This window comes from Nilaparvata lugens, chromosome 6 (assembly GCF_014356525.2).
Source record: "Nilaparvata lugens isolate BPH chromosome 6, ASM1435652v1, whole genome shotgun sequence".
Lineage (NCBI taxonomy): Eukaryota > Metazoa > Arthropoda > Insecta > Hemiptera > Delphacidae > Nilaparvata > Nilaparvata lugens.
The window spans coordinates 31687775-31713066 of NC_052509.1; the positions used below are offsets into that span (position 1 = coordinate 31687775).

Genomic DNA, 25292 nt, shown 5'->3' on the forward strand with positions numbered 1-25292 from the left:
AATAGAGGAAAAAGCAATCCTAATAGAAAGAAGTAACACATGAAGCTATCGTAAGGTGACCCAAAACGATACGCAAATAAATTAAAAGTGAAAATACACTTTCAAAAGTAACTACTTGTATCATCACACACAGAAAGAATAACTAAAACAATATGGTTAATAATAATAAATTATTCTACTATAATAGTAGGTACATGTTACAAAATTTACTACAGTGAGATTCACTTTAAAATTTCAAACTTCATCAATGCTTTTCTTTGATAAGCAATGCTTACGGTACAGTTAAAAGTAAAATTCACTACAGATGTATTGCGTATTTTTTATAGATTGCTTATTATTTCTCAAATTAAATTTGGGGAAATTGAATGAATGGGAAGTGTTGAGTGTTTGAAAGAAAATTGAGAATAAGTTGGGCTCCACCCAAATTCTTTAGAGTAAAAGAATAAGGATACAATACTGTAATGAAGAAAAAAATATATAGAAAAAGGAGACTCAAAGAGCTAATAGAAAAATAAATTATTGACCGAGCAAAGTGAGGTCTAAGATTCAAATCGACGGTTTGGCATTTCTGTTAATGTTTAAATGTTTATATGTTGCGCATTGACAGCGAAACGCTGTAATAGATTTTCATGAAATTTGACAGGTATGTTCTTTTTTTAATTGCGCGTCGACGTATATACACAAGGTTTTTGGAAATTCTGCATTTCGAGGATAATATAAAAGGAAAAAGGAGCCTCCTTCATACGCCAATATTTGACCGAGCGAAGTGAGATCTAAGATTCAAGTCGACGGTTTGGCATTTCTCTTAATGTTTAAATGTTTGAATGTTTATATGTTTTTATGTTGCGCATTTGCGGCGAAACGCGGTAATAGATTTTCATGAAATTTGACAGGTATGTTCCTTTTTAAATTGCGCGTCGACGTATTTATACAAGGTTTTTGGAAATTTTGCATTTCAAGGATAATATAGAAGGAAAAAAGAGCCTCCTTCATACGCCAATTTTAGAGTAAAAATCAGACTATAGAATTACTATCCGTCAGGCTCGCTTCGCTCGCCATATCCGTCTAGCCAGGGGGCTCCGCCCCCTGGACCCCCGACTGGATCGTCCAAAAATGAGATCAGCGGGCTCGCCTGCATGTAGACCTCAGCGGAACCTCTGTACCGAATTCTGGACCCCCGACTGGATTGTGTAAAAATGAGATCAGCGGGCTCGCCTGCATGTAGACCTCAGCGGAACCTCTGTACCAAATTTGAACGTATTATGTCAATTTGATCACGAAAAACACCTGTTACTATATCGGCGTATCTTTGGCGAACGAAATTCTTCCACCTCAGCTAAACCTGTGTACTGAATTTTTTAAATATATTTCCATCAATTATTGAAAAAGGTGAGGAAACGCAGAAAAGCTGAGAAAACGCTAATTTTGGCTAATTGGATAAATTGGTATTTAGGAGGTCCTGGATAAATGCATTTAATCTTCAACTTGGTGCCAACCTAACAAAGTCAACTCAACTTAATGCTAACCTGACAAAATTTTTAATTTAGTTAGGTACCAGAACAACTATTTGGAAGAGGTACTCTCTCTAGATTATAGTTTTATATTAACATATGGTATGGACATTTAAATTATAATAATTTAAGATATTGGAATAAGAAGAATATACATGCTAAAAGAACTTTAAACCCTTAAAAACCACCCTTAGAGTTAATTACAGTTTATTGCTGTATTTCCATAAGGTCTATAGTTTCAATCAGGTTCTTGTGGATGAGAATACTGCGTGAGGTCTACTGTTCACAGAACTACTAATATTTTTTCAGTAGGATACCGGTATCGTAGTAATCTTTAAATGTTTCATACATAATTATGTTCTGTTTAAATTACTGTATATAAATTATAATTTTGGTTGGTTGGATTCCAATTGGAATGAAATTACTGTATAGTAAAAGGATGAAACTATCAATCCTTTCCTACAAATTTGTGGATCATCGTTTAAAAATAGCGCCATTACTTCAGCTGAGAACGCTCCCTGGGAGCGAAAAAATAAATATCAAATCAGCTGATGAACATTCACAATCACAATCCACATAATTATTCACAATGCTGTAATTTCGCTGTCTGTTTTGAATGTAATAGCATTTTCTTTTATATCTTTTGAAGTTGGATATTATTCCCCTCACAAATACAATCGAGATAATCAAATTGCGCTTGTTATCGTTGTGACAATGTATTTTCTCTGTTCTAAACTTATTTGTAGGAGCACCATCATCAATTCACAACTAAGAAGTTTGAGGTTAGTTTGCTGTGAGAGTTGTTTTTAATTTTCAATAACTTATTTGATATTGTCAATATTAATCTTTATCATTTGAAACTCCATTATCTGGGGTATCCTTGAACAGTTTCACTTATATACTCTGCAATCAGAATGTAGTTACGTTACTTATCTAATGTGCTCTTTAATTAAGTTACCGTACATTTAGAAACTGCTTTATTCCTTGGGTATTATTATTATTCGTAAATAATACAAAAATACCACCAAATAATATAAAGCAAAGCAAACATCTTCTCTTTATCTATGGTTTCTTATTGTATTTTTTTTAAATCAAGAGATGATATTGTTTGTCGTGCTACAGTTTTTACCTCTCATTTGGCAATCGAGCTGTAGAATATTGTAAACATTACATCCAAAATATAAATTAATACTGTGCCTTATCCAGTAAAAAAATTAAATTGAAGGAAATGTTTTTACAGATCAGCTCAATTTTGTATCACTTTTGTACACAAAATGTAAGTTATAATAATTTTGGTAAAAACTAATTTCTTTTCTTGCAGAAAACTACACGATCAAAATGAAAAACGTAAAAAGATGCAGTTACAAGCTCTTTCAAGGTACATGGAATTCATCAAACGATATACGGACATTTTGGATAAAAATTTCCCCACTGCCATGCGTTTGTACAGGCAGTTCACTTACGGTGTCAAGGTATGGCCTCTAGATATAAAAACATTTTATCTCATTCACAGTGAGTTTGAATCTAATTCTACAAATATATCAATCAAAAAGTAAAACTTTAATTTCCTCATGTGGTGAAATTTAAAAATTTTTATACACTAAAAAACACTACAGTTGACTTGTATCCATCTTACCCATAAATAGTAATATTCACAATAATTTCACAAGACAAGCAGAAGCACTTAGATTATCACAGTGCAATTACCCAGGGCCGGATCCAGGGGGGGGGCAGCGGGGGCATGTGCCCCGGGCGCCGAGCTGAAGGGGGCGTTAAATTGCAGTCAGCATTTTCTTATAAAAATATATAGGTTACAAAAATAATAGGCTAACTGCTTTAGGCGTTTATACCTGGCATTGTTAATTTGAAGTTCCAATAGCTTGATATAGCTCTGTGCACATTCTAAATATTTAATTCACTAAAATATTTTGGCAAAACCAATAACCAACAGAACAAAATAAGAAGTATTTTTATAGTCGCAGTATATTTCCGCTGTATGAACTAGCCTACTTTGTTCCATGCTCAGCCCACTCATTAAATTTGGTTGGGCTTAATTCAGCAGAGGCATGTGTTGAACCACAAATATAATTATTTTGGAATTGTAAATAGCCTTTACAACTACTTTCATTGATTAACATCAAGGTGGGAAGTTTTAAAACAGCATGTTCCTCTTTCATTAAAATCATAGATTAAAACAAGACGGTCGGCAAGAATTGTGAAAGTTATAATATACAGGGTGATTCATAATTATGGTAAAATATTTCAATACGTGATAGTGGAGGTAAAAATAAGAAAAAAAGTTCATATAAACATATATCCATAAACGCTTCATTAGCGAGCTATACAGAGTGAAAGATTTCGCCCGGAATTCAGTTCCTCTGGTGAAATACACCGATGCTGAATTGTTTGGGGACTAGTTTTTGAAAAACTTATGCTGAAAATATATGGAAAAATATCTGAAAAATTGAATAAAACCAGTCTAGAAGCTGTAGTGTGAGTAGTTTTTGAGAAAAAAGTTGAAATATGCAAAAAATCTAAGTAGAAAAACACAGACTTTCACTGAAATCTTTCACCCTGTATAACTCGCTAATGAAGCGTTTATGGATATATGTTTATATGAACTTTTTTTCTTATTTCTACCTCTACTATCACGTATTAAAATATTTTACCATAATTATGAATCACCCTGTATAAACACATGGACGAAGTGCTCTCTGCTCTTGAAGAATTAGCCACCCATGAATTTCTATCTCCAGAGTACAAGGAAACGAGAGAACGAAAGAAAAAGAAAATGGCAGAAGACGCCATGAAGATGAAGGTAAAAATTTCACGGGAGAAGAGATTTTGAGATCACTTTTTCAAATTTATTACATAATTGTTACTGAGCTCACGAACAGGTATGATGCATTGAAAATTATTGCTGAAATGTTTATTTTTTTGTGTGGGGCTCAAATTAAAGTACTAGACGTTAAAACTTTGAAAAGTAATGCTAAAGAATTGGCTAAAACCTATGCAAACGATTTGAACGAAGATGAACTTCTAAATGAAATCGAGAGTTTTAAGTTGCATGCCGTAACTGTAGAAGATGAACTGGAAGACGCAACAGCAGCATCTTTGCTCAGAATATTGTGTAAGAGCAAGTTGGAAGAGGGTTATCGAAACATATGTGTAGCTCTAAAAACATTTGTGACACTTCCAGTTTCTGTGGCATCTGGAGAGAGAAGTTTCAGTAAATTGAAACTTATTAAGACCTATTTAAGGATTACCATGACCCAGCAAAGACTAACAGATTTAAGCATCATAAATATTGAACATGTTTTGCTTTCTTTTGATGGAATAATACACACATTCTCAGCAAAAAAAAAACCCGAAAAATTAAGAACTTAATCAAATTATCTTGTGGATCCATTTCTTTTCTTGTAACTATATTATATTTTCTCGATTAACTGACTTATCATTTCACTGCATAACGTTTTTGTTTTACTTAGTCTGTTATCTCTTACGATTTACTTCATTCAATAATTAATATTAAATTCTTGATTAATTTCATAGCTTCAATTGCAAATTCTGCCTCTGAAGAATTTAATGCTAATGTATTACCTGGATCATGAAAGTGTTTGGTGTGAAGGTGAACACAAAACACATGAAGGTGTTTTAGGAAGCACAAGAGAAACTCATGACACAAAAAGTTATAAGTATAATTTTTACTTGAGTTATTTATCAGACGATTATTTAACAATTTTACTTCTGTTTTTTTTTATTCAAGTAATTGACCAGTACTGAAGATTTTTGTGATGAGTGATTTTTGCTACAGTATTGTAATGATCAAGAACTCCATATCTGTCATTCCTTGTATACGGTATTCTGCTTATCGCAAATAATGCATTTTGTGAATATTCTTTGATGAGATTTTTTCCATAATGATTATCTACCTACATATTATCCTATTGTTAAAAATAAGTTGAAAATTTATCCCCAGTATTAATAGCAATATTCATATTTTATAAATATTCTCACATCAAATTAATTTTAAAGTTGGTGCTTTGATTTTTCCACCATTGTTTTCAATTATGTACCGTATGTAAATGAAAATGAACAATGAGAAGAATTATATTATCTTTAAAACTGCCTTCTAATTCAACCTAGGTTTTATTTCAACCTCGTATACGACTAATATAGTAATAATCCCTCTCATTTTTGTAAATCGGTTGGTTATGGTCGATCATGAGGGGGGGCGCCAAATGTAAAGCTTGCCCCCCCTAGAAAAAATTGTAGATCCGGCCCTGCAATTACCATTTAACTTTGAAAAGTTCTGTTGAATTTGGAAAGAGGTTATTTAATAAACTGCCTGCTCATATTAAAGAATGTGATATTAATAGTTTTAAGGTTTCTGTTAAAAAGATTCTAATTGACTGCTGTCCATATGGTTATGAGGATTTGTGGTGATGTCTTTGTATTTTCTTATTCTGTGATATACCTGTTTTAAAAATGTTTCTTATATTATATAGAATTTGCTTATTTTTGTCTTATTTTTGTACATATTCCAATGTGACTGTGATGACTATTAATTAACGTTTATATTTTGGAAATTTTTTTTTTATTGAATTGTTGACTTTGTCTTCCATTTTTGTTAGTGTTCTGACAATAAATGTATCTTGTATTGTAAGTAAACAACTAAAATGAGATATCCAGCTTTTATATGTTTTATTGAATTCTTTAATATTTTTGGGTAGCCGTCTAGTTGTCACCCCGACTACTTGACACCTGGTCATTTTGGCCATAGGTGACTACTTGTACCCTCGCACCCTCGCGTCAGGGTGTCCCCTCGACTAGTTGACACCTCCTTAGAAAGGAGACAAGTAGACGGGGATGGCTCATGTCTACATGACACCTTGCACGCTGGCGTCTAGGTGTCACCCCGACAACTTGTCACCTACAGAGCACCAGTTGGCACGACTTACACCCCCGCGGCGTAGGGAGGAGGGATCGAGCAATTTTCTATTACTGGTTATGATGTAGAATTGAATTCTAAGCACTTTTGGTTCAGTAACATTTTCCCGTTAAACGCACGGTTCGGGAGATATTCGCCGTCTTTGCTATTTTTAGGACAATTTTTTTCGAGTTGGTTGAAAACAGAAAAAATGAATAATAAACCTTGATGACTGAACCAGATGTAGAACACAATTTTAAACACTTTTTGTTCAGTTATATTTTCCCGTCAGACGCACCGTTTACGAGTAAATTGAGCCTAATGCTAGGACAGTAAAATTTTCATTCATCAATGATATGGCAGATGAAGCTATCAGTCTTGTTATCAACTGAGGTATTACATGAAGTCTGGTAATTAATATGAGGATAAATAATTATTTATATCTTAATCTTAATGCCTTTTCATATAGAACTTGATAGTTTGGCTTCATTTTCCAACTTTCAAATGAAGAGCCAGCCGGAATGGTGATTTCTTGTGGAGTGGAGTCGAGGGGATAGGTTGTCGTGACTGTAGACGACTACTTGTACCCTCGTAAAAATATGCCATTGCCGTCAAGTTGTCCCCCCGACTACTTGGCATCTACTGGACCGGAGGTGTCAACTAGTCCCGACCGTAAACGACAACTTGACACCTCGCACCCTCACGACAGGGTGTCCCCCCGACTAGTTGTCACCTCCTCAGAAAGGATACAACTAGACAGGTATGGCTCACATCTACTTGTCCCCTAAAAACCGGTTTTAAAAGGGGACAAGTAGTCGGGGTGGCACCTAGTCGCGTACCCATATATTGTCAATAGCTAAACATGGTACTATGTGATAAATATCAGATGTAATACTTCGATAGATATGAGAGAACTGTCTCAAGCTACTTGCCGGTACTGTAGTCTACAGGGCTACTACAAGCTTTTGAGCATTCGTCTTTGTTTATCCAGATTAAACTGAAGCAAAAAAATTATTTTTGTAAATATAAGTAAAATTTCAATTTACGGAATAAGTAATTTCTATTACAATTATTGTAATTGTATTTAATATTGTAGTAGCCTACCATGATATCACAGAATCTGATTGTTTATTACTAGAAACGGAAACCATCATCACGTATTTCGTGAAGCATTTAACATGTTCATGTCCCTATCCCACCTAGTACGTGATTGATTTCTGCCTTGAAGTAGCCTATAATCTGACATTTGAATACTACCTATTACCCACATCTAATTCAGTTGATAGTCTCAATACTTACCATTTCTATGTTTCAAACAAAACATTTTCAATTATTACAAACATTCTAATTTTTTAATTGATATATCCATATGTTTAATTCTAAAATAGTTCTGCTTGGCATACTAGAAGTTAAATCTGTCTGTCAACAGCGAATGTCAAAGTGCTTTATCAACACGGTAAAGCTGCTTTTAATAAACGCATATTATGTAAACGAACTCTATGATTGTAGAACAAATCCTATATATTCGGCCAATTTGTTGATGTAATATATTTTGTTGTATATCAATTTACCACCTGTATATTTTAATCACTGTTTTGAGGAATCAGTTTTCCATACATTAGTTTAGCATTCTAAACCAGTACCAATTCATAAGAGTTGAAGTTTGGACAATCCTGCCAACTTAAGGCTTAAGGCTGCCAACTTAATGAAACTGTGATAGCAAGACCATTAGGTGAATATTTCGAAGAGAAGGGTCTCTTCTTATTGTCTCAGTTTGGATTCATAACCGGTTGGTCAACTATAGATGCGGTTAAAGAAATGGTTACAAATGTTCTCAATTGCTTTGAAAAGAGTTTGATATTGTTGAACACAGCATATTGTTGTCGAAACTTGCTTACTATGGTTTTGGTTATAGTCCAGTCACTATATACATTGGTGCATGCAATTCATATTGTAGTTCTGATTTTTTAATATATTATTCGGCTACATAAGAGAAGTCCAGAACCAATTTCTTCATGCAAAATTTCCTTGTGCTAGATACAGAGTGGCCCAAAAACCTCGTATTTTCGACTCATTTTCCAGTTTTAAGCTATTTCTGCCAAATCTCGTAATCGGACAGAAAAATTTGCTCGCGCCTTTTTCCTAGAATATGAAATTCTGAATAAAATAAGATCATTTGGACTTCTCTATCTCCAATGAGTACTGAGAAATGATTTTTCAAAAATGAGTGAAATTTGAATTTGAGATGAATTTTAGATTTTAACCAACAATATCTTCCGATTGTTACCATTTAGATGTATAATTCAAAATCCCTCTGGGCGTATTTTTGTGCTCTACAATCTGATATCAGGTAGAGCGCTCTATCTCATATAGATTTCCATGTACACCTGACTCCTTGTATTGTGAAAAACACTAAATTTTCAGCTTCAACCATTATCACCAACTACATAGTCTTCACATTGATATTTCGCACAGCGACATAAGTTCATAAGATTATGTTCTATGAGAATCACCCGTTAGATGCACTTCATTTCAGTATTTCCTAGTGGATAGGCGCGCTTAAGGACACCTCAAGGATCAAAATTTCAAACACATAACTTCTGACACAATGCTCAGATTTCATCGTATTAGCCTACACTTCATTCTTCTCGGCTCGTCAAGGCGGTCCAAAATCATTTATCATAAGTCAAAATCGGTCGAAAAGTGGAAAATTTATTGTTGAGTGTACTAATGGGCTTTAGTACATGCATATGACTTATGATGCATGATTTTGGACCGCCTTGACGAGCCGAGAAGAATGAAGTGTAGTACGATGAAATCTGAGCATTGTGTCAGAAGTTATAAGTGTTTGAAAAAGGCGAGAGCAAATTTTTCTGTCCGATTACGAGATTTGGCAGAAATAGCTGAAAACTAGAAAATGAGCCGAAAATATGAGGTTTTTGGGCCACCCTGTATCTAGCACAAGGAAATTTTGCATGAAGAAATTGGTTCTGGACTTCTCTTATGTACCCAACTAATATTTTAAAAATCAGAACTACAATATAAATTGCAATCACACGCCCTTTTTTATGTCTATATTGACTTGACTATTATGGTTTACTGAGGTCTTAATTGACGGATCGCTAGCAGACAGTTTGTGTTGATGCTTGTTTCTCTTATGCGTGTGATATAGGGGAGTATTGGGCTCCATAAGGTTCGGTACTTGGTCCTTTATTGGTTATCATAATGGTGAATGATATTTCTTCATTTATGGGAAACCGTATTGTAAGATATGCCGATGACATATCATTGTTCTCCAGTAATGTCTATTTAAGGGATTTAAATAAGAAGGGATTTTGAATCCAGAACCCAGATGTGCAGTGAGTATGAGAATGTATCGTCTTGGTTCCAGGCTAACTATCTTTCTTTGAATAAAGCAAAAACGAAGACAATGATTTTTAATCTGAGAAATGTGAAAAATAAAATTGAGACCGTTAAAATACTTGGTATAATGTTAGATACCAAGCTAACTTGTATAAGTCACATTGATTGGGTTGCAGGGTGGTGTTTCTGTCAAGACAATTAGAAAATCTTGTTCCTCAACAGTATTTGAAAATTCATGATACTTGAAAATTACATAATTGGCTCGAACTAGTTGTGTCTTATATTGAAGTTCACGTTATAATGGCAGTGCAAAAGATAAGATAACAGCGTTGCCGAATATCTGCCTTGCCACTGTCTTTTGTAGAGGATAGCTGATACCAGCATATCTAATGGTAATATTATTAACTGTTGAAAATAATAAATTATTCTATTATACTAGTAGTTCTGTGAACAGTAGACCTCGCGCAGTTATAACGACGTCCCAAACCATAAGCACATCCACACTGAAACACGAACTATTTGTTTGATCAGATAATGCTTACACAAGATTTAATTATCATATAACACTTTCCGGAATTTAGCGCAAGAAAACCAGAAGACATCTAGGCGCCCAGACGAGCTATTTATTATAAGTTCTTTGCATCCTATTTAATAATGCATAAAAATTGCATTCAATGAAGCATGCAAAATTTATAGTCTACACAGCTGTTAATTTTTTATCAAGTTACATTGAGATATTGAATTGCATGCGTCATGGCATGCAATTTGTAGTCAACACGACAGCTGATTTATGATGAATAATTCTATAGTCTGATTTTCACTCTAATAATTGACGTATGAAGGAGGCTCCTTTTTCCTTTTATATTAACCTTGAAATGCAAAATTTCCAAAAACCTTGTATATACGTCGACGCGCAATTTAAAAAGGAACATACCTGTCAAATTTCATGGAAATCTATTACCGCGTTTCGCCGTAAATGCGCAACATATAAACATTCAAACATTTAAACATTAAGAAAAATGCCAAACCGTCGACTTGAATCTTAGACCTCACTTCGCTCGGTCAATTAAGCGAACAATTGTCCTATGTAAGTATTTATTCATGTATGTCCAACGGATCTCGAAAACGGCTCTAACGATTTTGATGAAATTTGCAATACAGGGTGTTCGTGATATGAAAATTCGATTGCACAGGGTCTCATTCCTGGGAAAACTCGCTGAAGGACTTGAGAAGGAGACATTTATCCTTCCAGGGACAGCTGATACAAGACTGCCATTTCCATCATTTGTTGTACCACTAATAAAAGTGAGATTTTTTCATTTCATTTACACAAGCACCTAATCAAAACAATTGATAGGAGAGAAACAACAGAATTAATCCAAAACTGTTTCACTCCCGGATTTAGATTAATAGTTCTTCTAAATGAGGCTATGATACTAATAACAAAATACTGATTTTATTTTGTAAATGTTTTTCACTGAAGGAAATGAATTCATTTATTCATAATTGGTGAGAAAATTAGACAAAATAATGTAAGTGAAGAAAACAAAAGCTATTTCCTGGACTTAATGAATCAAAATTCGAGGGAGGAACAGTTTTGGGCTGTGCCTCTTGATCCTTCACTAAATTATTTAAAATAATAATTATGTATCATTGAATCAATAAAAGAATAAGGAATAATAATTGTGTGATAGAAAGAGCAAAGAAGAGAGCGTACGTCATTCTGATTGAATCGACAGAAATACGGCTACTGTGGGCTCCTATTCTCGTAAGGAACAACATTAACCGAAAGTCACATTTCTCTCTTCTTTGCTATCACACATTATTATTCATGTTTGATTAACATTGGAGTTGATATCCTAGTCTAACATCCGACAAAGCGGATGGCGCTATTCTTTTCTAGCTTTGCAACGTTGCCGAATCGTTTTCTAACAATCATTGTACAATTCATTTTCTTGATCGTGGGACCGAGCTCCACTCGGGAGCTAATAGGAATAATCCTTAACAATTTAATATTTCCTTGAGAATTACCGGTATTTACTGTGCATTAAAAACTGTCATATACAGATTTTTTACATTATTTTTGTAATTGCGAATGGAGGAGCAGATGATGAAGATGAGTGTGATGGGGGAATACGACTTCTTATGTTCAGTTTTGTCCTATTCCCTCTTTACATTCATTTTCAAATAATCTAAATTGTGGAGAGGAAGAGCACAAGTTACCTTTTTTTTCTCTCTCTATCATTTGATCTTCTTCTTCTTCTTCTTCTTCTTCTTCTTTATCCTCGCCACTTCCCGTTATGCGGGGTCGGCTTTACCAATCCTGAGGCGCCATTCCTTCCGATTATAGGCATCGTTTGTAGAAAGATCCAAATTTTTCATGTCCTTCTGGACATTCGTCATCCAGGTAGTTTTTGGCCTACCTCTTTTTCTTGTTTGTGTAGCCATGGAGAGGCACTTGTTCACCAGGTGATCGTCGGGTCCTCGCATAACATGACCATACCATCTCAGCCTGGACTCTTTAAGTTTCTCAGCAATAGGCGCTACCTTAAAACTGCCACGTACATGTTCATTACGGATTTTATCTTTAAGGGTAACTCCTCCTGACCACCGCAGCATGCGCATTTCCGTAGTATGACGCTTTTGCTCATGTGTTTTCAACGAAGCCCATGTTTCGCCTCCATAAAGTAAAATCGGTCGTATGCATGTTTTGTAGACCCTGCCTTTTGTTCTATTGGGCATTCTTGGATCACAAAGGACACCTTAGCTCGCGCCATCTGTTCCATGCAGATGTTGTTCTATGTGTTATATCTGCTGTTATTGTGCCATCGTCTGAAATTACTTACCCTAGGTATTTGAATTTGCTCACTCTAGGTAGTATAATGCCATCTAGTTTGAGATCTGGATTTGTCCTACCAAATGTGTCTGGGTCGAAGTTGCACATCATATACTCGGTTTTGGTCCTGCTAATGCGCAGCCCATTTGGTTCAAGAGCTCCTCGCCACTGCTCCAGAGTATCTTGTATTTCTTTTATGCTGTCTGATATTAATGCTACATCATCTGCATACAACAGGTTCCATGGCAGGAGTCTCTGAATCTTCTCAGTAAGGTAGTTAATTGTAATGTTGAATAAAATTGGGCTGAGAGCACTACCTTGATGAACTCCTACTTTTACACCAAAACTCTTTGATAGACCGGCTCTCTCTATCATTTGATGATGTACTTATTTTATGAATCAATAAAGAATATAAAAAAGAATTTTCGCCATTGCGAATGGAATGATAAATTGAGGAATGGACAATAAAAATGAATGTAATGATGGAACGTAGCAGAGCCAACCTGATACGAAAGCTGGCTGGCACAAATTGGGGAGCTGGAGCTGATTGTCTTGGAATTTCATCCCTGGCACCTACTTTTTCAACAGCTGAGTATTGCTCACCGGTATGGCTCTACAGCTCCCACACAAAGTACTGGATGCCCAACTGAACAGTGTATTGAGAATCATTTCAGGCACAATAAGACCGACTCCTGTTCCATGGCTTCCAGTTTTAGCCAATATAGCCCCAGCACAGCTTCGCAGAGAAGAGCACCTGAAGAGAGAATGGGAAATGTGTCTACACAAACCAAAAACGGTTATATGATGACAAATATAATGATGATATATGCCTAACCGGCATATATGATTACATCCCTATCTTTCCACAAAGTACCCTCAAGGCAATAAATCCTCCATGGAAGATGTACCCAAAGATTATGGAGCGTGGTAACATGAAAGAGAGGTGGAGATCGAATTGGGCACAAGATGCACCCACAAATAACTTCCTAGTTGAAGATCCAACTGAAAGGGTGCATGGATTTGATCTTTAGAGGAAAGATTGGAGTGCTCTCAATCGGATCTGTGTGGGGAAAAGGGCGATGCGCTCAGTAAAGCTGTATACTGTATTGTATTATCTACTAGCAGGTAATCCGTGCTCCGTAGGGTCTGTTTAAAGCAGAAATCAATTGATTTTAGACAAACTGAAAACTTGGCGTATTGAAATATTGAACGACTTCCTCTGTAAACTCGAGTTTCTTCGGCAACTTTCTCGGAAATATTAAACCATCCTCGTTAAATTGAATCTACATATGCAAAATTTCAAGTTAATCAGTTGAGTAGTTCAGACGTGATGATGCGCCATTCGTGCATTTCCTATCCTGTACTTGTAAAATTCAATTCTTGTATTTATGTTGTAGATAGATTAATGGTGAAAGTTGTTGTGATTGGTGCAGGTACTACTTTCCTCGGCAGCTGTTGACGCGACACTTCTGGTCGCTGCAGCAGAGATCGGAGTTCGCAATAATGGTGCAAAGGAAGAAGCTGAGGTGGTACAAGCCGGTGTTCCGCAGCCTGCAGGCTCAGCTGGAAGTGCTGCAGTCGCACCCCTGCCACAAGGACTGGGAGTATGTCATTCGACTGCTGGGCAGTGGTTTGCATCCCAGTCCAACCACCATTATCAAGTGCAAGCCTCTCTTCGCAGAGTCGCCCTACCATCTCAGACGATTGTATCAGAGTCACGCGGTCAGTGCACTGCTTCTCCACTTCAACCTGTTAGCATTTGTAGCATTCATGTTGTTCTTAAGCAATTCTTAAAGTTTCAAATGAATCCCATTATAGAAACATTATAATTTTCTGTTATGATTCCCACTTAAGTTACTAGAACTCAGTCGACTAAACCTATCATATTTTCACAAAGAAAAACGTACATTTATTTTACTTTAAATAAAGTTCAAATTTTGTTTCTCAATCCATTGAAACAATTTTCATCAATATAGAAGAAAAACACACATTATTCAAGCTACATTGTTTTGCTGTGTAAATGAATTTGATATTCAATTATTACTTTTTCTATGGGGTCTAATCAACACATCATAACTTTCCACTCATCAAGTTAAAATTCGATGAATTCATCAATTCTTTCTTTCGGTTACTCTAATGTTTTAGAATTGATTTTGTTTTGTTTTTTATTGAAGGATGTATAACTAATTCAATAATGTAATTTCCTGTATTCTTTCACTACTCTCACACTAACAGACACTGACTTACAATTTTTTTCAGTTATTATTAGTATAAGATAGTTTATTCCATATTATGATTAATAGATAACTTACGAATTTATTGATATTTCCTATTATGATGAAAATAAACTGTGGAGTTGTTATTGTAGGCTCATCAGATTATAAACAAGCGTCAATAACTTATGACAACAGAGTAATAATAAATTCAAACTCAAATTGGTTTATTCATAAAATATTACATTTTTACAAAATATAAAAGTGTTATGAATTACATGAATAGTTCTCCCTGCCTGGATAATTTGTCCGTGTGCAGGGAGGAGTCACAAATTATCAGACAGAAGGCAAACACTAGCAATAATATAATGAATTACAAACTATGAATAATAATTATATTTTAAAGAATAATAAGAAAATTTATTATAATTAATATTAAAACTAAAAATAGGGAATAAATAAAAATTTTAGCTCGATGGCGTTTTGGAGGGCTGAGTTGAAATAATTATTTTCAAAATCGATAAAATCGAGTATTTTGAACATTGCTTTCTTGACTTTTAAGAAATAATAGATCGTGAATTATCAGGTCACACAGCTATGCATTCGTTCTGGGTCATCTATATTACAGTTCCTGTATAAAGAAAAGATAGAATAATTATTGTAATCCATACTGGTTTTAAGTCATATGCTAATTTATAGGTTTTTTGGTATTTTGTTTCTCGTGGATCTGATTACTTTAGCGTCATACCTGAATTTTGATTTCATCAATTAAGTCTGTTTCAAGAGCTAACATTTTCAAGACTATTTAGTACCTTTCTTGGGCCAAACATTGTATCTTTTTTGTCACGTTATGAAATAAATAAGAATCACTCCAATTACCATTCAACTCAATCTCAAAATCATCATTACATGGTTTGTTCTAAGGTTTCTTACAGAATTATACGCCACGAACACGCTTAATCTGATGACACTTTTCATGAGCTGATTCTTTGCTTATTATAACTGTGATTTACTGTTCAAATACTGAAATAATAAGCTAATAGGAATAAGAATATTATGGCTGGCTCAGGTTTGGTATCAATATTTTCAGGTCGCTGAAACTTATATAATAAGCTGAACATGATCTTATGAAAAACGAAATGCCCATGTTCTTGGCGCATAAGTCTGTTCGTACCTTTTAAGACGTATTCTCTCACGTAGCCTTCTCAGATTAATAATGTAAAACTATTGATTCTTACAACAACAATAAATTTAGGTTCAATTTGTTTTAAAGCGACAAATATCAATAGAAGGGAGCAGTGAATTTGAAGTTCTGTTCATTTTTTTGTTTGAAATGTAAGTTCAATAATATAATGTTTTAAAAATGTTTCAAAATTGAAGCAGGATTACTTTGCAGATTTCAGAATCAACAAAACATGTAAATGTGAAAATGTTATAATACTTTGGATTATCAAGACACTTTCAATGATAGATCAATCAATCAATTTTATCAGAAAAACATTTTTACATTGTTGGGTCCTGCTAAACCCGTGGGTTTTTCAGCAGGTGCCAGATCAAAACAAAATTATTCACAACGTTAAATTAAAATTAAGTATAAATAAAATAAAATAGCTTATTTGTCGTGAATCAAGAGTAATATACAAGAAATGAAATAAAAGGATTGCAATAATAATGAGAAATTATAATAAACAATAATTAGAATAAAAAGAAATAAGGAGTTAATTAAAGAAATAAAAGGGGTTAAGGAAGGAAAGAAGGAGGAAATATTTTATACAATATTAATTATTACCAAACTATTAGTCGTTCAGGCTGGCGGCAGTGACTTTACAACATATATAATAATTTGGAACCAGCAAAATAGGCTAATTGAAAAAAAGTTATCGAATGCATTCCCATTAGGAATTATTATTCAAATAATGATAATAAATATTAATTGTTTAATCCAGAGTTCTATTATCACTGTATTTTATTCTCATTTTGATTTTACTGAATTGAAATCGAGAGCGAATTGTTTATTACATAGATAATTACATCTGTTTTTGAGTAGTCTCTTATGTTTGCAGGTAGTTTGTTGAAAAGGAAGGGTAGTATGTAGAACAGAGATCTTTTTCCATAAATATTATTAAATCGGTGAATTTTGTATATTATTGGTGACCTGAAATTGTAATGGGCAGAAGGAGCTAAAAATCTATAATGGAAATTATTTTTAAATATACTATTATTTTGAAGGTGTAAAAATTTCTTGGTGTCAGGATTTGATAAAAAATTTGTAGGGTTTGAGGGTTGTTCAAATTCAAGTTTAGATGAGGTATTCTAGACGCAATAACTTTTAGGATCCTCAACTGTATTTTCTCTACTCTCAATAATAAGTAATTTGCTGCACAACCCCATATTTTATAATGGATTCTATTAACGACTTATAAATTAAATACAGGCAATCAACAGGGATATTTTCATGTAAATAATATATTTTAGCGCTAATGCCAGGAGTTTCTTGGATATATTGTCAATTTGAGAATGTCATCTCATGCTCCTATCTATCATTATTCCAAGGTAACGTGTGTCACTCACCAAAGATAAAGATGGACAGTCACAGTTTTCAAAGAGTTGGTGAAGAGGCACTTACAATTATGAACAGAGATGAAAAATGTTGCAAAAGATTCATGGAGTTCATGTTTAATCGAGCATTGAATCATTTAATTTTTCAGAGGGCATTGTTGAAGATGCACGACATGCATACAGGGTGGAGAAGAAGGACGCGATTGGCGGAGAGAGCTGAGTTCCTGCAACTGATGGACCAGGCCATTCTCAGGGAAGGTGGCGTCAACAGACTAACCATTGAAGAACTCAAATGGGTCAGTGTTTTCTGTAAAATCAATATTTTCTTTTAGTTCTACAAATTATTCATCTATTTTGTCTTTATTTGCTTAACAGAACACGTCGTTGGACGATATAATTACACAAAATCACAAATACAGAAAACTCATATTCTGTAACCATGCCAAGATATAGTTGTATGAGATAGAGAATTTCTTAATTGACCGAACGAAGTGAGGTCTAATATTCAAGTCGACGGTTTTGCATTTCTCTTTATGTTTATATGTTTATATTTGTCTTTATGCTCCGCATTTACAGCGAAACGCAGCAATAGATTTTCATGAAATTTGACAGGTATTGTTTTTGAATTTCGCGTCGACGTATACATACGGTTTTTTGAAATTTTGCATTTTAAGGATAATACCAAAGGAAAAGGAGTCTCCTTTGAACGCCAATATTACCGTAAAAATCAGACTTTAGAATTATTCATCATAAATCAACTGTCTAGTGGACTATAATACATACTACCCGTTCAAAAACATCGAACATCTTGAAAATGTATCTTTCCATCAACGTTGTAGACAGTTGCAGCCAGCAAGGTCTATAAAATACAGGTCATGACACTCCAATCCAATTTGGATATTGCTTGGCTTTGAATTGTAAAATAAATTGTTCCAACAGAATAATAATAAATTAGATTCCAACTAGGAACTGAATTGTTGATTTCTAGATTCAATTGATCCGGAACGTAAAACTCTTTTTGAAATTGGCCTCGCATATTTCTGTCTTGTCCCGATGCCTTTTGAATCATAATCCTTGATTTACAAGAATAAGAACAGTTTTTAATAATAAATAAATGAATAATTAAAGCATTTATTATTGAAATTGATAAATTATTTATTAATTTTTGAGAAAACATAACAGGTCAATGTAACTTACTAAGCGCGAGGTTCACTGTTCACAGAACTACTAGTAATTGTAAAACCTTTTCGAACCTCAAAATTCAAATACTGCAGTTCAATTGAATATTGACATCCATCTTAAATAATCATGTAACATGTTATTCATTGATCGAAGTGAAGCTGAGGTTTATGTTTCGACTCGATCGGCTTTTGTCTGTTTGTTTGTTTGTTTGTACCGCAGTTACAGTCGCAGTTATTGTCCGATTTGGATGAAATTTGTTATACAAGTACTTCAAAACAAGGTGCAGAAACTTATGTGTAACGATTTTTGATAAGACTTCTGGTTTTTTGTAATTTAAAAAACCGCAGACCGACCTCCATCCAAAAAGTTACTTTTTCGTATATAGTGCCGTTATCTTGCAAGATACTACAATTTTTATTCTTTTCAAAATGAAAGATCATTGAATTTACAATATTATGTTGAGAGTAAATCTTCCCCACAATAAATATAAGTAAAAAAATTGGCTCTCATTTTTTAGAATAGAAAATGTGCTGTATTGAATGAATGGTATCGATGATGAAGGAATGCTATCGCTATCGATCTATTTTTAGATGTGGAAAACCAGGCAGTAAGAATACAAACTGTGGTTTATTTGCCTTTTTAAAACTGAATACTGTGGTAGCTTTGGTGAGCACGGCTTGTTGTCACACTACTCATTCAATTTTTTTTAAAATTTCAATTTTTTTCAAATTTATTCAAGTAAGTTACAATACATTCTGGTTCATACATGAATCTACAATAAATTACAGTACAACAGCCAATTATGCAACAAATTTCACATATTATGAAAACTTATTAATTACAATGAAGATTGAATGCAACATTAGAATATTGATAATATAGTATTGTAATATAACTACATATTCATTTCCCTTCTCTGGCTCAATCAGACATCAGAGGGCAAGAGTTGTCAGCGGTGAACCTTGAGGACGTCTGAGCCGCTCCAAATCATACTGTATTTATTGGGCCCGTTCTGTGTACATGGAATGTGGTAAATTGTCCGATTCACAATTTACCAGGTAAAAATTTCCGTGTTCCATGGGAAGAGTTTTGACAGATTCTGTACCAGAAACCAGTTCCAAAATCCTGCCCCACAGTCGAAGCGTGGTAAATTGTCAGACCTGGTACAGTTCCAACTATCTGAGCTCTTATTGGTCGATTATTGTAGTCTGCTTGCTTCTCTGCGCATGCGCTGATAGTTTGTTTACCATAGCATAGCCATAGAATACATAACCAACAATATGATGTTGATAACCATTCATTAAATGAATTTTTCTCTATAGAAAATGTTAGAGTAATGGAATAAAAGAAATGCTCACTTTTCTAGACGGTAGGTTTGTAAAACAGCCTTTCTCCATTCACGCAGCTAGTAAACGACACGTTTTAGTGTAAATCAACTTTATATGTGCGCGCCAAAAGCTTGAACCAACGATTTTGAAATGGCGTTCCATGGGAACATTTTGCACTAGTCACGTGATGGAATAATTTACGATTGGAACTGGAACAATTTACTGTACACAGAACGTACACATTAATTGTTGTAGAAAACTTCTCACTTGACTGCACAATTTTTTCCCTTTTCAACACGAAATATCCCTGTTTCATATATGAATAGTTTCTAGACCTACGGAGCCGGCTGCAGGCATCACAGCTTATTAGTTTTTGTTTTCCTTCTAGTATGAGATCAGAATCCGAGTTGTGAGCATTAACATTCTGCATAGGCATAACAAGCCATAACATTGAATCCACTTTTCATTAAAAACATCATTAGCAACCTCCTGTCATTGTCACCAACAAACCCATCCTATTTAGAATCATTTTCCATCACACTATCGTCTGTGTCCATTGTCTAAATTGCCTACTGCATATTCCATTTTTCCGTCAGTTGTCCGATTTCTTACAATTAATTATTAGAAAAGTTGTAATATATGTTAATATTGTAAATATGGGGAAGATATAAAATAAAGGTACCTCTTCGAGAGACATTTATAAGTCCGGTGTCCCTGGAAACAATGTCTCTAGCACTTTCAATGGAGAAAATAAAAGATGACATGGCTAAATCTTCACAATATACTGTACTTTCTTAATGGTCCTTCTGATTAGTTTGAGCGAGGTCTACTGTTTGCAGAACTACTAGCTTTGATTACATATAATTACTACACTGATTTGATTACGTATAATTACGTAGCACCTGATTAACATTGGTGTTGTTATCCTTGTCTGTCATTAGACAAAGTAAATAGCTCTTTCCTCTTCTATCTCTGCAACGTTGTCATATTGTTTTCGAACAATGTGGAAATATGATTACCAAAATATTTTGTCTCAATTATAAAAATTTAAGGTGTATTGAAAAATATATTTTCTTGAAGAATGAAATATATTTGATTACTATTAACAAGAATGAACTGTTAATATCACTTTAGATATACGAGAATCAGCTATCTACTATAGAATACAGTGGTAACGCTGCTGTCCTATCTTTTGCACAGACTTTATAACGTGGAGCTCACTATAGTAGGCCTACCTTTGTCAGACACAGCCAATCACGCCAATATCAGGTTTTTAATTTTTGCCGTCAAAAAGGAGTAAATAATAAGGGTAGGCCTACTAGTAATTATAAAATGTAATAAACTTGAAATTTTGAAAATTGGAATTTCAAATTTTCAATAATTGATGAGAAATTTAATTCAGCATTCAATTGAAAGTTGTGACTTCTAATGCCAATCTACTAAGTAATGCAATAATAGTAGTTTATACAACAGTTTTTAATGCTGGTCTTTAAAGCACGAGTTGGATGTCGAGTTAAGTGAGCGAGCGTAGCGTGCGAACGCACGAAAACTGTATGAACTTCATACTGTAAACTTGATGAACTGAAAACTTGATAAATTGAAAATTTGACAAACTGAAAACTTGAAATGAGAACTGAAGGCAAACTGAGAAGGAATTGATAACTTGACTTACTGAAAATTTAAAACTTGATGAATTGAAAACTTGACGTACTGAAATCTTGAAATTCGTCAAACTGAATACTTGACTTTGTGAAAAATTGACAAACTGAACCCCGCTGCCAATATCAGAAACCGTCTTTTAATGTTGATACCACCAGCATCGGAAACCGTGTTATAATGTTGAAGTCGTTGCATAATGTTAGTACATACATTATAGTATAGCTTTGAAAACCCATTGCAAAAAGACCCCTGCTATATGGGAGTGATTGTGATGCTGTAATGTACACATTATAACACGGTCGTACATAAATTACTTTTCACTACCATATTTCCACCAAGTATGTGGTTTATGATGTAATATTACATTTTTTCTCAATTAAAGTCGAATCTTCAATTCAATATTAATAAAACTTGATAGCAAATATCAGTGTAAACGATATGCGGACTTGACTTTTTATCAGAAATTGATCAGCTACTCAAATGTTGGACAACTCACTTTGATGAAGTCCTATTTCTGAATTAACAGATAATTCTAAACAACATGAAGGTTAAATAAATTTAAAAAATAAAGTTTTATTAAGTATAATAAATAAAATGTGTAAAGTTGTATTCTTTATTAATTGGCAATTGATGACGTATCTTGCTTTCAAGCTCTAGGCATTTATTTCACGTGTTTATCTTAGGTGTTTCTCTCAGGTGTTTCTCTCAACTTAATGTATAAGGCTTGGCTATCGTTAGAAGTATTTGTCTCCTGTTGAAGATTTTCTAAATAATTTAAATTTAAGATGTTTTGTTTGAGATCTAAATGTTTTTATAAGATTTATTGATGTTATTGAACATATGTGAAGTGTAGATTTCAATTTCTCTTTTCAATTGGTGTTAAAATTTTCATTTAATGTTGAAAGCCATAAGCCTGCCTTATAACCTGTAAACGAAGGATAAGTATTCTTAATTTATATGTTGTATATTTTAATCTAGTTTTGATACAATAATTTCTGAGTTTTTGTGAAAGCGTTTTGAATCTATTTTGATGAACATATCAAACATATTTGTAACCTCAATTATGTTCAATCTATTTTCAATTTAATAAACATGCAGTATAACTATTATTTTGGGTTGCAGGCGTGCTCAATCCGTGGCCTCAGTCCTACCAACATGAAAACCGAAGACATGATAACATGGCTGAATGCTTGGTTAACAATCTCCAAGGAAGTAGACGAACACAGCTATTCGCTTCTGTTGCATTGCCCCATCTTACTATCCTACAATCATCCCTCGAATTGGGTCATCAGATAAACCACCAAAATAATACTGTGTGATATTCTCATTTTGTGGGCAATGTTTGCCCCGGTTTTTCTCATATACCAAAACAATGTACATAGTAGAGTTAGATATGATTGTGATTTTATACTTCCATACGCTTATCAATTATACAATGTCCTAGATGAAGTTATTTATTTTTAATGTGTATAATATAGCAATCATACTTACACTTCATTATTCATTGATCAGAAAATTATTCAAAATCACGATTATCATTAAATACTGGTTTTTGTTTGTAGATTGATGCAAAGTTACAAGTGATGATTTATTGTCCACTCAAATGAGTAACAGAAGATTTTTCTTTGTTGGATGTTACAATGGTAGTGGTTATTGATTTTTTTACATAAAAGACATGATTCAACATGAAGAAATGTATTAAAAATATAATTGTTATATTATTTCAATTCAATATGAAGTTGAAATTATGTTTCATATCAGTATAAGAATGAAAGAACTATTTAATAGTTGATTTCCGTGACGAATCTTACCACTAATTAATTGAACCAGACAAGTGCCATTCATTAGGTATTACAATATATGATTGTTGCTCACTTCATTGTATCCTGTAAAATTTTGTCAAAATAGTTATCTTCTTTTTTTAATGTGTTCTGATAAATTGATTGGAGGTTGAATTGGTTCCATAATCAAATTATGGTACCTATTTTGTGAAATATTTGTTAACACTCAGTGTCATAAGACAGTATATTTTTTGTCACGAGAGTATTCATTCCAATTGATAGAAAATTTTTTAACAATTAGAAATATAATTTACAAAATATTTAATCTCAATTATATAATTTATTGGTGGATGAAATGTAATGTATTATTTTTAACAAGAATGAACAGTTGCTATTGCATTAGATGGTACCGGTATCACCTATCTTCTATAGAAGGAAGTAGCAAGACAGAGAAACGGGCCAATCGGCAACGTTCTTCTCCTATCTTTCTCCTCTGCACTTATAACGTGGACCTTACTATATCACCACTGCTGTCCTAGATTAGCCTAATAATGAAACTTACTTGACATCTACGATCAGATAACTTGATAATATGAAAGTGGCGCTATTTAGAGGATGCAAGGGGGCCAATCCCCCCCAGGACCAGATAAAAGATAAATAATGAAAACCTAGCCCCCCCCCCCAGGACCAGATAAATAATGAAAATGGGGGCCTATCTACGTAAAACATTGAAATCTCATACTTATTTAATTCGAACTGTAGTTGTATAATTCCTTTTACAGTATCAAATATGTAGCTGAATAGCCTTGAAAGTATTTATTTATATATTTATTGCAAGAAGTATTGCCACGGAGTACTGAACAACAGAGCAATGAGAAATATTGTTTCTCTTCTCTGTTTTATTTCTAAATCTCAGATAGAGTGGGCACAATAAGTGAGTTATTTCAAGAATTGCAACCTGTGCAACGTGTCACAGTGGAAGCAAAAGAAAGGGCACAATCAGACAATCAAAAATGTATTTACAGAGTTGGTGAGAATTATAGAAACAGCTTAATAGTCCTTCAGTTTTTTAATTGGTAGCCTAAGTTGTTTTTTTTTTTTGGATTATTAAATCCCAATCAAATCTATATAAAATTATCATTGTAAAAGAATAATTGCTCAATCCGTTTCCATATATTATTTTGACCAACTGTATAAGAGTGTATATTTACTTTTGGGTCACTCTGTATTTTTATAATAGGCCTACTAATCCAATATGTTCATTAATTACTATCAATAATGAATATTATTTTCGTATTAAAACTTCAACTATTCTTGTATTAAACTAGTAAAAATGAAGAATAGAATTACAATGTAATATTTATGGGGAAAACCCCCCTTTCCTAACAAGTATTACATACCTCTTGGTTTTTGCTCCCCCTATAATAGAAGTTGGAGAAAAAGCTACTGTTTGTGCGTTACTTAGGCCTACATTATTCAATACTAGCAGGTAACCCGTGCTTCGCAAGGGTCTTTCTTAAAACTTAACGTAATGAAATCTAGAAGAATTCAAAATAGGCCTATAAGAGTCCTCGGTTGATTAAGAATTTATTTGCTGCATTTCAAGTAAATCAGTATGACCACCTTTCAATTAAAAAAAGAAGTTGGATTCAAAATGGCGGAAAAAATTTGGGTGTGACGCAAAACCTGTTTTTATCATTCGAAAAGGATCCCCAATCATACCTATCTTCTAATAATTCCCTTTTAAGAGAAATCTTCTGCTGCTTCCATACAAACTGGAAGCATGACAAATAATTATTGAAAACTTGACAAACTGAAAACTTGATGTAATCAAATCTGAAGAATTTAAAATTGGTCTATAACCACCCTCGGTTAAGCAAGAATCTATATGCAAAATTTCAAGTTAATCAGTCCAGTAGTTCTGATGTGA

At 33.8% G+C, this 25292-nt stretch overlaps 1 protein-coding gene across 1 annotated transcript; it reads left to right on the forward strand.

Moving 5' to 3' along the window:
- The first annotated feature begins 2070 nt into the window (after positions 1–2070).
- Positions 2071–23654, forward strand: LOC111055079 (LETM1 domain-containing protein 1). The gene is made up of 6 exons (XM_039431427.1): positions 2071–2293; positions 2833–3066; positions 12249–12365; positions 14074–14362; positions 17562–17708; positions 22704–23654. Exons 1-6 carry the CDS (start codon positions 2226–2228, stop codon positions 22875–22877), a joined length of 1029 nt encoding a protein of 342 aa, XP_039287361.1. The 5' UTR covers positions 2071–2225; the 3' UTR covers positions 22878–23654.
- Positions 23655–25292: the final 1638 nt, after the last annotated feature.

What these genes read in the sequence shown, in the direction of transcription:
- LOC111055079 (XM_039431427.1), top strand. Translation starts at nt 2,226, where the DNA reads ATGTATTTTCTCTGTTCTAAACTTATTTGTAGGAGCACCATCATCAAT. An exon ending in AATATATCAATCAAAAAGTA is followed by an intron (nt 3,067 to 12,248) that starts AAACTTTAATTT and finishes TTGTTTGTGTAG; the next exon opens with CCATGGAGAGGCACTTGTTC. An exon ending in CGCTACCTTAAAACTGCCAC is followed by an intron (nt 12,366 to 14,073) that starts GTACATGTTCAT and finishes TGATTGGTGCAG; the next exon opens with GTACTACTTTCCTCGGCAGC.